This window comes from Neospora caninum, chromosome XI, assembly GCF_000208865.1.
Source record: "Neospora caninum Liverpool complete genome, chromosome XI".
NCBI lineage: Eukaryota > Apicomplexa > Conoidasida > Eucoccidiorida > Sarcocystidae > Neospora > Neospora caninum.
This window is the reverse complement of record NC_018397.1, coordinates 2513730-2528638: the sequence shown is the minus strand read 5'-3', so window position 1 is coordinate 2528638 and position 14909 is coordinate 2513730. Positions and strand designations below refer to the sequence as shown.

Sequence of the window (14909 nt, the reverse complement as noted above, 5' to 3'; positions counted from 1 at the left end):
ATATGGCCATACGCGCAGATTGGTGCATATCCTGTTATTCATTTTTTACGTGATGGATGCGCATACGTGCATTTTTGCACTCATATATATGTATATATATATGTCTGAATGGATACATTTATATACGTGTATGTTGGTCGACGGCGATCGGAAGGGAGTTCTTAGGCATAACGATTCGCGTGCACACACTTTCCCGCCGTGTCAAAACATGGCTGACCGTTTTCGCAGAAACAGCTTAGAGCCAAGCGCGTTTCAACCTCACGGCGCTGGCTCGGAAAAGCTTGAGTCCGGCGCGGGGCTTTATCTTTGGAGACCTTTTGGCGGCGGCTCGTCCCTGCTGGTGGCTGTTTCTCGCCACGTGGGTGGGATTAAACGTGTTTTACGTGATGTATCCGCGTAAATGTATTTGCATCTGTGCCTGTGTCTGTGTATCGACGGTGGCGTGTGTTGGCTTTCGTTTTTCTGCCTGTTTGGTCCGGTGGAGCGCGAATCACCTTTTGAAAGGGAACCTAAAGAATCGGATGCAGAGTTTGGGGGGTTTGGGGGCTGACGAAAAGGCAGTCCTCGTCCGGTTCTATTTGTGAAACCGTTCTATTTGTGCATCCAAAAGAGTCATTTGGTGTACTTGCACGGGCCCTGTGCACTCTTTACGCTTGCTCGCCGTGTCCGCCTAGCAGCACTGTCTTGTATGTCCAAATGTACGTATATGCATATACAGACGCTCCGCCGAGAAAACCGTGCCCGCGCACTGTTTTCCAGAAGAGAAGCTGAGAAGGCGAAGGGGGGCGGGATCTCAGGGTGGGAGGCCAGAGCCTTTCGAAGCGCGGACGTGCCATCTGGACTTTCCTCAGAAGTGCGTGTTTGCGCTTCCAGTCGTGTGAGTTTTGTTGTTACGCCGTGGGTTCGTTTCTTGCTTCAGGGGGCGCATGAGCCCCAGCAGGTATCTGTACCCTGGAGAGCATCCGACTGAGAGTGGCAGGCACCGACGGAGATTAGCTCCGCTCAGGGCACAGCAAGTGTGTGTGTGTGTCTGTCTGCTGACAAAACAGTCTGTGTCGACCTTCATCTCCGTGACCTGCGATGTGTCTTGTGGTGTGTGTCGTGAAAAATTGCTACACTGCTGCTGTAGATGACCGACGATGCAGGATCAACACTGAAGAAAAACTAGCAGAAAGGGGGGAAACGGTAACTGCCTCAGGTTTACCATTTTAAAGGTTTTTTTCAACCAGAAAGTGAGAAACGGCTCGTGACAACTGTTCCCGAAGTCGTCGGGAAGTCCATTTGAAGTTCAGACCGAAAAGATAATCTCTGTGCTGGTCGTGTTTCCAAATAGTTCTTCAAACTACGTTTTGACTGTGGAGTATGCCGCAGGTTTCCATACAAGCTTTTTTTACACATCGTTCATGTTTTTTCTCAATCCTGTTCACAAATTTTTCGACTGGGAGTGCCTCGTCGCTCCGCTTTTGTGTGAGTTCTGAAGGGAGAAAGAAGAAATGTTGTCGGAAACCGCATGTGGAAGACGAACTTATTAAATTGCACATTTGAGTGCTTCAATTGTTGTCGCCGAAAATGAAAACTCGACAGCTTGCAGAAAGCAAGCACCTAACACCGCCGAAACCGTTTCTCTCCGACGTAAAGGGCACGAACACCATGATGTCCTCCCTCCACAGATTGTTAGACAAAAACGAGAGCTAGGTTATTGCATTCGAATTTCTCTTGCACACACGAAACATCTTCGGCGCGGCTGGCGCGGCGGAAAACTTGACCGATCGCTGGGAATTGTACGCGGCGGGATTCCTTCCCGCCTTCCTAGGGCACGGTAGAATCAAGGCTGCAGGTTCCAGTGAGATTTCGACACTGGAAACAGCCTTGCGGGAATTCTCCGTTTCGCGAGTCCCCATTCGTAGAAGGCTCTTTGTGCATCTAGCAGTAAGACAGCTTCGCCACCAAAAGCTGGATTCAAGAGGTGAAACCAGTTCTAAACAGAAAGCCCCCCAACTACCATTTGTAGTCCTCAGTGCACTTTCCGTTCACTTGGCCTCTGCCGGTACAATCTCTCCGACCGCCTCTATCGTCAACCTTTCAGGCAAAATAGGTGTTCCCCCACATATATATATATATATATATATTATATATATTATGTCGAAAAAACGAAATGTATCAGAGGACGGGACCGTCGGAACAGTTGCACCGCAAGATTTTCCAGGGTAGTTGTGTGTGTGTGTGTGTGTGTGTGTGCATGAACCTATATATATATATATATATATATATATATATATATAATTAGGTATCTGTGATGAACACATGGGACAGGATACCGGCTACCGCCTTGTGCTCGGGGGGCAGTGAAAACACTTCACGCTCTGTAAAAGGTTGTCCTTTTTGTGTAATTTTGACACCAGTGTGTGCGTGCAGGTGTCTCCGTGGCCCCAGGAAGCGTCAAAGGCATCAGTAGCGTCGAGCTTTGCCTTCTGACAGGAGAGATCGAGATACAATTGAGGACCCGTTGCCCCCTGGCTTACGCTTGTTCTGTCGGAAGTCTAGCTTTTGGCTAGCTGGCGCCACTCAACACAGGCTCGTGAACGAGGCAGGGCCGGAAAAAAGTGGGAGAAGCCTACAACATTGACGCTTGGGTCCGCATTTTGCTATCTCGAGCGAACACCAGGCGATTTTCTGCCAATCGACGATATACTAAGTTAGACCAGCCATAAATCGATTGGCAACGTATCCTTATCTGTGCTGACATCGTTCCTTCGCCCAAAAAGGCAGAGAAAAAGCCTATATTCGCATGCGCGTCGACAATGCGCAGAAAGGGCCGGCTGACAGCTGGAAGCAAGGGGAGGGATGCAAAATCTGAGGCATCACTGTTAACATGCACGTTGCTGGAATTTTTCTAGGTTTCGTCTCGCAGCCAAGTGCGCCAAGCCCCGGCCGCTCTGTTGTTAGTTCGGAACCCGTTTTGCGGGTAGGCACGAGAGTTCCGTGTTGCAGATTTGGGAGGGAAATGAGAGACCGCAGCTCTTCGCCTTCTTTTCAAAGATTGACGGAAGCAGTGGAAGACAGCTAAAAACGCCACGGTTATATGCGCTAGTGGAAAAAAACGAAATGACACGAACAGCTCCATTTCTCCGGTTGGTCCTACCCCTACTGGTACAAGAGAAAAATACGTTTCCCTCCCTGTGACTGACAGATGTAGACGAACATGCACCGGGAAAAAAATTGAACAAAATGCATGCACCCCTGTCATCAGAACCGGCGCGCTCAGCGCCCCCCAAAACTCCACACAAAGCGCCTCAACACGACATTTTGCTGCCTAAGAGGCTCTGTCCCTTGCCTGTTGGTTTTGTTTGTTCGTGTCGGTGGAAGACGTGCAGCGACACAACGTCGGTGTGATCATCGGAATTCTATGTACAGCTAATGCCAAGTCGACACAGCCTCTGTTTTCCTGGAGGCCGAGCAACTTGTGTTGCACCCTCACGGCATGCATGCCCAGTTTTGAGTTTCATGCAAACAAAAAGGCGCAAAATCGTCATGCGCCCCGAGTGGACTGGGTGTACGAACAGAGTTCCACGGACACATTGTGAATGAAGCAGCACTGGGCACCTTCTCTTCACCCTGGGGCGCACGCTTCGCCATCACGCAACCCCCCGCAGCAGGAAACGAACGCAACGACACACTCTGTTCTGTCGTTCCAGACACAGAGGCGGCTTCTTCCTGGCTTGTTCGGTGGAGCGACGCCACTGAACTGGAGATACGTTTTCTGGACCCAACAGCGAAGGAAATGCCGAGAGAGGAGCAGCCCACACAATCCCGCGAGACAAAAAAACTGACACACGGACACACAAAAGCACAGCAGCGAGAAGACGGGTTTGCATATCAACACATTCGATCTGGCGCCGAGACGCTTTTCGGTGCGGGCTGCGCACACACATCCGTTTCACTCAGTCTCTCGCAGAGGACTCTAAAACGAGATACGATCTCGTCACTTGCTCGCAGCGACACTACACAGGAGAGCTACGTTGGCAGCTCTGCTTTGCTGCGAGAACAATGTACATATAGGCGAGAATTCAACAGGCAGTGAAATGCCTGTCTCTCAAAGCACGGGCTCCTTTGGCACAGCTTGAAAGTATCTCACATATTTTCGTGCAACAGACACACGGACTTGCAAAGGGCAGCGCGGTACACCAGCTGTTTCCTTTCCCGAGTTCCACACGGCACGCTCGCGAGAAAGAATACAGCGCGGGACGCGCGTATATCCTTGAAAGCCTTTCAGAACAGATACCGGCTTTTAGAGCCGTGCACGGTTTAGGCCCCAAAAATCTCTGCAAAGACAACGCGGAGGAAGAGCCTTTCCTGCCCTGAACTGCCTCCATCAAGCTGGCCTGTCCCCGCCTCTGTGAATGGAAGAAGGGAGCCTTCCTCCGTCGACCTACACCCGACCGTCCTCTCGCTTGACAAAAGAAAATCTCTGGAGCAGTCTTTGCATTGCTGTGATTTGAAAAATACCTGGCAGGTTCACTCTCTCCTGTCTTCTGGCCTCTCCATGGCTTCGTTTCGTCCGCTCTTGTCTGCAGACACGGCGGGCGCTACAGCCTGAGCAGCTGCTGGCAAAGCATGGCAGACGGATGCGATTGTGTGCTTGCCAGCCACGTAGTCTTTCGGCTCTTCGCTGGGCGTAGACCTTTCTCGGCAGCGTCTTACTTGGCCTTTCTCTTCGTCGACAGATGCCCCCGTGGTCCCTTCCGCAAGGCTCTCGTCTCTTGGATCAGCGCACGCAGTGGCGACGCCACCCTCCTGTGGCGCCCCGGGGCGTTGACTGCTGGACCGCTCGGACACCCAGGAAGGCCGGAAGACGGCGGCCAGGGGATTGAACGCGAACGGCCTTTTTGAGAACGGACCTTTCTCTGGAGCCGACTGAGCGACTTCCTCCTGTCTGAACGGGTCCGTCGTCGAACCCACGTGCGGGAGATCTTGGGAAGAGACCGCAGAGGGAGACGACAGCGGAGACGTCTGCCGTGACGCAGAGTTCCCCAGTAAAGGAGGGAGACACAAGTCCTGGAGAGAGTCCTCATACGCGGAGCGTCGCGAGCTCGAGCTGTCGGGCAGAGGCGCGCCACCGGTCTCCAATCCACCCTGGACCCCGCCGGCAGCCTGTCCCACAGCCTGCGGCGCACCTGGCTTCGGCGGAATCAAACCGAGTTGTTGCTGGACGGACTGCATGACGGGAGAGAATGGCAGTTGCTGCACTTGCAGAACGGCCGCCACAGCTCTGCCTACGGATGGCGAAGCGAGGAGCTGGGGAGAGAAGCCGTCGGGAAGGACTCCACCTGGGAGTCCGACCCCTGGGAAAAGCGGAAACGGATGCGCCGCGCTCACAGTTCCGAACCTTGCCTCCGACAGCGGCGCCCGCCCCGCGGCCTCACTCGCTCCCGTCGCGCTCGAAGCGTCGTTCCCCGCCTCGCTGCCGTGCGTTGACGAAGTCGAGACGCTCCCGCTAGCGTGGAGAGCGAGAAAGCTGCTCCCCAGCGGGGACGGCGCGGTCGTGAGGCCGGCAGCGGAGATCCCTGAGCCTCCGACGCCTCCATGGAGGGCTGCGGCACTGCCGATGGATGCGCCGCCCAGATTGGCAGCCAGCTGCATGCTGAAGTAGTCTGGAATGGATTTCACGTCGATGCGCGCTACCATCTTTGTCGCGAGGCGTCTGCGCTGTTCTTCGTCATTCGCGCAGTACGTCCGCCAAGGCCCGCGGGACGCGCCGCGCCCTGACCCCCGAGGAAAAACGCCGAGGTCGTCGTCGCCTCTCCGCAGCCCCAGTCCGTTTTGCCCCGGCTGCTGCCCGACGCGCGTCTTGCCCGATTTAGGTCCGGTGACGCTCCGGGCGTCTTCTCGCGAAAGGTGTGACGGAACGGACGTCGGAGCGTCGTCCACATGCCGAGACAGAGCCGCTCGCAACGCGCTGTCGCCTCCACACCGGGACGCGGTCGACGGTGCACACCCTGCAGACTGAGAAGTTCCTGACGCGCAGGCGTCGCTGCCTTTGCCGGCGTACGAACCAGACTGAGGAGCGCCACGTGGCCAGCTCGAGCCCAGAGAGAAGGCGCCGACTCCCCGGCGACCAAGGGGCTGCGGCCCCTGACGGGGGTACCCGACACTCGGCCGCAGCAACGGCGAAGTGCTCGACGGGTTCCCCGGCGGAGTCCTGGACGTCGTCGAACCTGGAGACGTCGACAGCCGCCCCGGCGCAGGCTGGCCACATTGAGAAAGCGGATGGCGCGGGCACAGCGCTTCACCTTGCCCAGAACCTCCAAATTGAGTCAGGCCGGCACCGCTCCCGCGCCGCGCTTCCTCACCCTCCTCGTGGAAATCCGCGCTGTACAGCAGCGACAGATCTTCTTCCCAGGGTTTGCCCGCGTGAGGAAGAGCACCTGGAGAACCAACGCTCGCTTGCCACACAGGCAGGCGTCCTGGAAACGCGAGAGAGTCGCTCGGCAGCAGAGGCGGCGGCGACTGCATCAGAGCCGGCAAGTCGCCACTCTTGGGGTTCGAGCCACGGCCCCGGGCCCCGCCCGGCACGCGCCTGTCCCCACTCCACGCGGGCGCTGCAGACTCCCCCGGGGCGTCTCCTCGGCCTGTGTGATCGCCCAGCGCCGGCGAAGGACCCTGCCCGTGGGGACAGCTGTCTGGATTCTCTGAATCACACAAACCGCCGTCGTCCGGCAGCAGTGGACAGCCGCGATTTCCCGCGGCGCTCGCGGACCGAGACGCAGGCGCGGGGAGAGACACTTTTTCGTCGCCCTCGCCGAAGGCGCCGTGTCTCTTTTTCTCCGTCTGGCTGCCTGCCTCTTTGCTGTCCTTCTTTCTTGACACGTGGCGCGAGCGGGGACTCAAATGCTCCCCTCGCCGCTCGCGTCCAGAGCCGTCACCGTGGCGGGGCGACGTGCAACTCCTCCTCTCGCCATCTAGCGCACTCGAGGCGTCCCACGCACTCTTCTTCGCTCCAAGCAGCGGGAGCGCAGACTCGCGTTCAGCGTTCTGACAGCCTCCCCCACAGTCTCCAGCGCCTTGCTCCCATCCTGCGCCGTGTTTCTTTCCGCTGCCGCGCTTCTCGTAGCTCTTCTTCTTTGCGCCTGGTGCATACGGCCCCTCAGGCAAGAGCGGCGGCGCAGGAATCTCCGCGGACCCTGGAACGGAAGAGCGGGGAAGCAGCGGCTTCTGCGCGCAAACGCCGCTCCAAGACGCTGCGTGGGAGGCGCCGGCAGGAACCGGTTTTCCAGTCCCGCCTGCCGTCTTGGAGAGCTTCCCGCGGGCTCGCAGCAACTGGAAGAGGAAACGGGGGGACAGCACACGCACAAAGCACTTGCATGCGGTCTCTCGACGCGCACCAACGCGAAAGCGTCGCTGCCACTTTGGTGTCGAATTCGAGGGTTGAGGAAACCGCCAGAAACGGAACTGCAGACGCGTCGGGTTTTTTGGCTGAGGCGGCCTACACGAACGTGACGAGGTGCGACAACTTTAAAGACAGCCCAACACGAGACCTCGTCGTCGGTCTCCCTGAGCTTCGGAGTGCCAAGGAGCACGGAAAATTAAGCTGCATTACGTTCAAACTGTACAATGGAGACGCGCTTTGATGTAAAAACGTACTGCCGAGCATGGGAGCGAGGCTCATCTCGTATGTACCTCCGTTCATGGAAATCAGAAACCAGGCCTGTGTCGTGACAGACCGTAAAACACGTAGACGTACCTTCATTTGATTCCTCTGAACAACCTCGCGGTGCGAGATGAACTCGATCTCGATGCCGTGGCCTGCGTTGCCTGGTAACTGACTGAGAAGGCGGCGAAGCAGACTCTCTTGCTGACTGAGAACTCCATTCTCGAGCGATGCCGTCCAAAACTGAAATCAACGAAAGCACAGCGCGCGGAAGGTGAATATGTCGCGCGGCACGCGTGTCGACATTTGAGGGGAACGATTGAAGCCGCCGGAGATCGCCAAATGCCGATTCCCTCCCGAGACCGTTCACGAGTTTCCCAGTCTGACTCGTGGCATGTGACGCTTGCCAATGCATTGAAGAGAGACGGTTTCTCAAATCCCATGCGGCGAGAAGGCGAGGACTCAAAGAAGTCGAGGCGACGCAACCGCTGCGTCGCCCCCGAGCCGCAACCTCAGTTGATTTCATTAGGGCGGATCCAGGCAAGAACGAAGAAGTAAACGTGCCGGCGCTTCGGATGGATGACCGAAACCGCCAGAACACAGTTTCGATCTGCAGAGAGATCACGAACACGTGCCAAGGGACGAGACCCCACAACCTGCCAAATCCACGCTTGGCCCCTGCCGGTATCGAGATCAGATGCGGCGCCAGCACATTCTTGTGCCTCGAGAATGCGCAGATCCCAGGAAGGGGGACACAGCGCCGCCAGTTTCACGTGGGCGTGCATCTCACCTCGATTTTGTGCTTCCGCCAGTGTTGCCGAATACACAAGACGATGCCGTTGCAGTGCCGCACCGCGCCTAGATGCTCGTCCTTCAAAACTGTGCTGGCGAGGAGGAGGAACATATCCTGCGACCCGAGGCAGAAACAAAACCGAAGGCCTTAGCCGCAGTCTCTCGGAGAGCCAGCAACGACCGTCGTTTCGTCGCAAAAGCACAGCTCGCTCAATCGGGGGCGACGCCTCTGCGCCGCTGTCTACGCCAAGTCTCCGTCGAGGAATACACACTGCTCGTAGTCCCCACAAAAGATTTCTGCACGCACTCTCGCGGGGCTGTCCACTGCGAAACGCCTAACTCGCCTGCCGCTCTCTGTCGGCGAGCGCCTGTCGCTTTTTTGCCGCTCCCTGGCTTCTCTTCACCTTTTCAATGAAGCCGTACCTGCACAGTTGCCTTGGTCGCGAACCGTCGAAGAGCGAAATGGCCGCCTTTGATGTTGTCCGGATGCTCCCAAAGAGGCTTTACTGGGTTCTTGAAGAAGCACAAATTGTGGAGGTTGCCTCGGCTTGCACTCGCAGGCAGCCACCAAGCGAGGAACGGAGACACCGCCGTCCACGAGGACATTTTACCTGTCGAAGGAACAAGGAAAGCCCAGGCGATGGCGCACACTCCGGCCCCGGTCTCTCCTTTGTCTCCCCACTTTTCTCTGTCCGTACACCCCGCGCAGGACAGAGAAACGGGGAACAGTCCCTTTAGCTTCCACAAAACACTAAGAAGGCCAACACTCCCCACAAGGCCAAACGGATCAACCTGGGAAATACCGGAGAGCCGAGGGCGATGTCGTCAGCTGTGGATACCCGCCGCGCAAAAACGTCCCTGCCTCTCCATGAGGCGCGCGACTTAACTGCTTGTCTACATGTCAGTCGATGACGCTTTGGCGTCTCCACCTACGGCATTCAAAAAAGTCTGCTTTCTCTGGCCGCCGGACCAACTAGGTAGCGCTCTCGGTATCTGTGCATCTCCAAAGACCCATAGCCGAATACCATGGCTTCTCTCTCGCCGCACATGATGGAGAGGATGGATCTTAACGACTGTCACTGGCTAGATCATTCAGAAAGGGCCTTCACCGCGTCGCTTACACCGGGCTTTTCACTTACCCACTCTCTCGAGGCCTTGTTCATACTCCTCTTGAAGTTGCTTGCTCCACGACACCGCTCCCCCACCTCCCTCCAACTTTTTCCCAGAGCCGCTGCCTGACGCCTTTCCTTTTTCTTCCTTTGCTTCTCTTCGACTGCCGCCGTGGCTGGCAGGTTCCCCGTGTCCGTCTGCCGTCTCTGAAATTCGGTCACGGTCTTGCGCATTGCTCTCTTCGCGCTGTTCATTCGAGCAGGCGCCTTTCTCCAGTCCTTCCCCTGCAGACGTCTCAGCAGCACTCGCAGCCTCGAGGCCTGGCCCGCATCGCGCAGCATCTGTCGATTTTTGAGCAGCATGCGCCGAGTCGACATTCGTCGTGTTCGCCGCACTGGAGCACGGATCGAGCCTGAGCGGAGAACACAAAACACTCAACCGTCACAAAGTCGTGCATGATCAAGTGCGACACAGTCATACTTCGATACCCACCACTGGCTCCATCAAAACAGGGAAAAGCTCTTCGCGGAAGAACCGCTACGTCGACATGCCCAACCATGGCGCTGTAATGCGGAAGCATACATGTGTATTTGCAAAAATATTCCTCTAGAGAACGGTATTTGGGATCTCGCCATCCACGGCTTTTGCTCAAGCCGTCTTATTTCGAACAAAAAGCCGACTTCGAGGCGCGGCGACCTCTGCAGCACTTCCCTCCCGGGTCAGCGCGGCTTTTTTCGGTTCCCGAGAAGCAAGGTGACGGGGCAACCGAGAGTGTGAACCGCAACGTATCGGCCGGTTTTATCTCTGAGGCAGCCAACTCGCAGCTGTGGTGAACTGCATCCAAATGCTTGCGCCACTGCATTCAAGCAAAAATGCACGCAAATACGCCCCTGAACCCCGCCCTTCCAATCAGCGCTCCACGCAGAGCACTCGGACGCGTTCGACACACCGACGGCACGCACTGAGGGCCTCCCAACGTCCACCAACGAACGGTCACCGATAACTGGTCCATTTCTGGGTTTTCACGGATTCCTTTCTCACCAGGCGATCCATTCCACAGCCGGCCGTTCGTCGCGCTTCCCTTTTCCCTTTCCCTCCGCGTCACGTCCTGCCGATCGTCGACTGCCGGTCTCTGCCACGGGTTTTCTTTTTCGGCCTGCGATGACCCAGCCTTCATCTGAGTCGCCGTTCTGTTTTCTCTCGGCGCGGTCGAGATGCTCGCCACTCTCGCCAACGAAGCGGAACCCCTGATCGCGGCCCTGGAGCAGCTGGAGCGTCAGGGAGTTTCTGAAGAGCTCAAATCCTTCTGCGCCTACAGGCGTCCCCAGCGCGCGCTCCGCGCGCTCGGCACTCTCGCCTCTGCTGGCTTTTCCAGCGGAGCCCCCTGGCCCGCTGAAAGGCGTGTCGCGCACATCCCAGCCCTTGTTCGCCACGGAAGCAGACCGGGAAGTTGCCCGCGCAGAGTCCGGCCCCGCCTCGCTGCCTTTGCCTGGATGGCGTCCTCGGCCCCGAGGTCCTCCCTGCGATCTGGGCCGATGCTCCTCGGCCGCATGCACGCCGCCTTTCGCGGGTCGCGGGGGCTCGCCCCGACCGGAGGCGTCGCCGTTGCTGAGTGCAGCGAAGCGATTGTGATTGGCGAAAGCAGAGCACGGGGCGGCGTCTGACTGGCGTGAACTTCCTCCTCTCTGACTGGAAGATTGGCAGGCCTCCATGCCCGACTGCTCCTTGTAGCCTTCGAGCCCGCCCCGCACACGGCCTCTTCTGTCTGATCCGGACGCGTTTTTCCCCTTCTCGACCGCCCCTGTCCCACTCGATCGGCCCTCAGGAGTCGCTCCCCGCCCTCGTGTTACCGCGAGACTGTGTTCTTCGCCCGGTCGCTTCGGTGCTCTCCGAGACGCAAAGCGCGCACACGCGCGCGCACCGTGCCGAGCGCCGAAGGGACTGAGGCTTCCTTCGCCGCGTGCGCTCGAGGCGAGATCAAAGTCTTCGTCTTGGTCCGAGTCGTCCGGTTCGAACAGATCCGTGTCTGAATCCTGCACATCGAAGGACGCCCACCGGCGCCGGCGGGCCGCCGCTGGCGTCTGATCCTCCGCGGCTTCCTCCGTGGCCGCGTCGGCAGGCGTGCATTCGCGCTGGCCGCAGGAAGGCGAGAGGAAAAATATCTCCCCGGACTCGCGGGGAGCGTAGGCTGGCGGGAGCGTTTCTGCTGCATCCGTGGGAGGAAGCATTTGGTGAGAGTCTCCCGGCAAGAGCGAGTGGGGGGGTCCGTACACCGGCGACTCCGAATCCATCGTCGGCGGCGTCGAAGGCGACCAGACCGAGCCTGCACTTTCCGTAGTCGAGGGCGAGTCCCCCGCCAGGCCGGGGCGAGGCGTGAGAAAGGACACGCCACCTCCTGCGGCATCGGGGACGGGACAACACACTAGGAAGGCTTTCTCTGGGACAGCCTCCGCCTTGGCGTGAGAAGGAGACACATCTTCGAGAGCGGAGAACGACTTGCACGTATCCGAGAAACTTCCGCCTTCAAAATCACCAGGAGACGGCCCGCGCATCGCCATCTGTTCCTCTGACAAGGAAGAAAAACACGTGACATCCACACTGATGGTCCGTCTCTTGGTTCCCTTGTCGGGACCACAAGTTGTTGACGACAGATGTAGCCGCGGGGGCAGATCCTGGCCCGCTGGGCGACCGCGTGGACGTTCCAGGAATGCCTTGCAGGCATCCTCTGGTATTCCTGCCTTCTGTCCATCCCCTCTTCGAACTTCCTCTCCACTCTCGAGATCCTTCAAAGGTTTTGGGGCGTCCCGTGGTACGGGAGCGAGGGGGCTCCTGACTAGTGCAGAATCTACCGGTGATGAACGGCTGATATCCACTGAGGGCAATGGACGAACCGCCACTGCAGAAGAAGTTTCCACATTTTGCTCCCTAGGCGCGATAGCTTCGTCTTCTTGGAATTCTCCTCTATCTTGTCGCTTGATCGCAGCTTCCTGAGGCGCCGACTGATCGCTTCGGTGAGTTCTCTTGATGCCTTCATTTCCCTCACGAGGGTTCTCCCGTGCTTCCTTTCTACAGCCTTCCGAGCTTTCGGATTTCCGATCGGCTGTCGCCGATACCTGACCTCTCGCAGCCATTAGCCGCGAGGGGTCAGCAGCGAGAATAGCCTCTCCTCGATTTTTTCTCTGATTTGTACAGACGCACATGGGCAAGGACAAGGAAGAGTTAGATGTGGAGTCGGCTTGAGACTCCCCCTTGCTTCGATCTGGAGTCTCCAGAGGCAGAACAAAAGTAGGTGTCCCTGGAAGCAGCCTTGCGTGGGGTGTATAGACACTGTGTCCGCGTGGGCTGCATATCCGTGTCCCTACAGTGGGCGAGCACGGACACGACGAGAAACCACCAGCTGTCGTTGACGTCGGCGACAAAAGTTCGTCATTGCCTAGATAGCTGCGTAGACTTTCCGGGGTTCGGTGTGGTCCAGAAACGGCAAAGCACGCCTCTGCAAATTTCCCTTCGTACCTCAGTGCAAGTGGGGCCCACGGGAGATAGGGACACGAGTGGAGGCCATGCTCCAAAGACACGCATGAAGGTCCGACGCCGGAGGACGCAAGGGAGGAAGAATCCGAAATCTCCGTTGAACCATCCAGAGAAGTGCTCCTTGTCTTGTCGGTTGATGAGAGAGGATGGGGTTCCGCGGCTGCCTTTCCCATGCATGCCTTTTCGCGGGCTTCAGGATGGGAAACACCGGGCCGGGTGCGATGATCCGCCGCGCCGCTGGAGGGAGATCTGCAAACGGGAGAGCTTGAAGACAATGATGAGGCCATCGTCAGTCCCTGGAAGCAATCTTGGAGAACACGGCTTTAAAAACCACGCGCTAACGCCTGATAGTTTTGCGCTCGAATCCAGATGATGACCACCGCGGCTAAAAACCACGAGGCAGCGACGTTTCTAACGACAGAAAACCCCCCAGAACAGCCTCCCCGACGGTGCCTCTGTCCCTTACACAAAAGAAGGAAAGCACTGAGGGATGATCGGATTTCTGCGGTTGCCGTGGTGGCCCAGAGACAAAAGTGCTGCTGGGGACTCTGAATGTGCGCTCCTCCAGCACGCAAAAACCCCTCGTTCTCCGAGAGAAAATGCTGTCGACAGGACTGATTTCGAGAGACGTCACACCTGTGGCCACGCAACGAGAGGCAGTCCACTTGGGGCAGCCAGATCCACAGAGAACGCACGTGGAAACAAGGATGCAGGGGCGGCTCACCCTCGAAAGAAAACAATGGAGTCCCCCGCGTGCCGGTCAGCAGATGTAGACTGGGACAGATGCATTCCTACACAGCGCTTGTCTCCTCGACGAACGACGCGTTGTGTCGTGCTTGGCGGAGGGGGAAGACGGAAAACGGCGTGTCTCCCGTTTCCCCCTCCTCAACGGTAAAGAAAGAAAAGAAGCAAATTGCGATGTGTCCTGCCAAGGAGGAGAAGACGTGTTGTTTTCGTGGGAAATCGCGTAGCCGCTTGAAAAAATCCCGGAAACTACAAAGGAAGAGCAATTGACGGTTCTCCCCTGCTGTAAAGATCAAGGTGGCGGAGAAGACTCGACGGACGCCCGGAATTGCCGGGCGTCCACACGAGAGTTACCGGACCCGTGCGGTTTTCCAACTTCGTGTTTCCTGTTTTTATCGATGCATTTAAAGAGTGGTACAATTGTTGGGATGCATGCGGACTGGTATACTGCCTTCTGAATTCCCAACTGCGTTCCTAACTGCTATCCTCTCCGCTCGCCTCTTAAAATCGTTACAGGGGGTCTCGTGTCACGTGCGATCTCTCTCGTTTGTGCGACCGTCCGAGATCGCGCTAGGGACGCAGAGGCCTTACTGCTTGCATGCACAGACTGCAGGTCGCTGGCACACCTGTAGCTACACCGAGCAACCGGTAACAGGCTGAGGGAACAAATCCCTCCGTTGTATCGCCGTTTTCATCCTCAGTCGACTACTTAATTCCTTGGAAGCAAATAAGTGGAAACGATGATAAGCGAGAGAAGGCATACGTGGAATCATATGCGGACAGTCTACGGAAGACGCGCAAGTCAGGCTGTGCCACTATTTCGATGGGGGTGGTTTATGTGGTGAACAGCGAGAGGCAGCCAGACTCGTGGCAACTGCCAAAAAGTGATGCACCGCTGAAAGGCCCACGGGCCGTGGAAGAAATAGGCGCACTACTGGGGTGCCTCAATAGAGCTGGGGGCTACAGGATGTACAGCGGCTTACTCCCAGAAAAAAAACAGGTGACCCTCCTCCATGGCTTTTTCTCCTCCCGGAAGAAAGACCACCGAGTTGGTGCCGAGTTCCTCCGGGGAGCGGACGAACGT

General features: G+C 57.3%; 1 protein-coding gene across 1 annotated transcript; it reads right to left on the bottom strand.

Moving 5' to 3' along the window:
- Positions 1–4515: 4515 nt before the first annotated feature.
- Positions 4516–13258, bottom strand: NCLIV_056070 (conserved hypothetical protein; the record flags this gene model as incomplete). The annotated part of the gene is made up of 8 exons (XM_003885162.1): positions 4516–7317; positions 7742–7891; positions 8439–8555; positions 8864–9051; positions 9580–9962; positions 10592–12116; positions 12669–12729; positions 13064–13258. The coding sequence occupies 8 exons, from the start codon at positions 13256–13258 to the stop codon at positions 4516–4518; spliced, it is 5421 nt and encodes a 1806-aa protein (XP_003885211.1).
- Positions 13259–14909: the final 1651 nt, after the last annotated feature.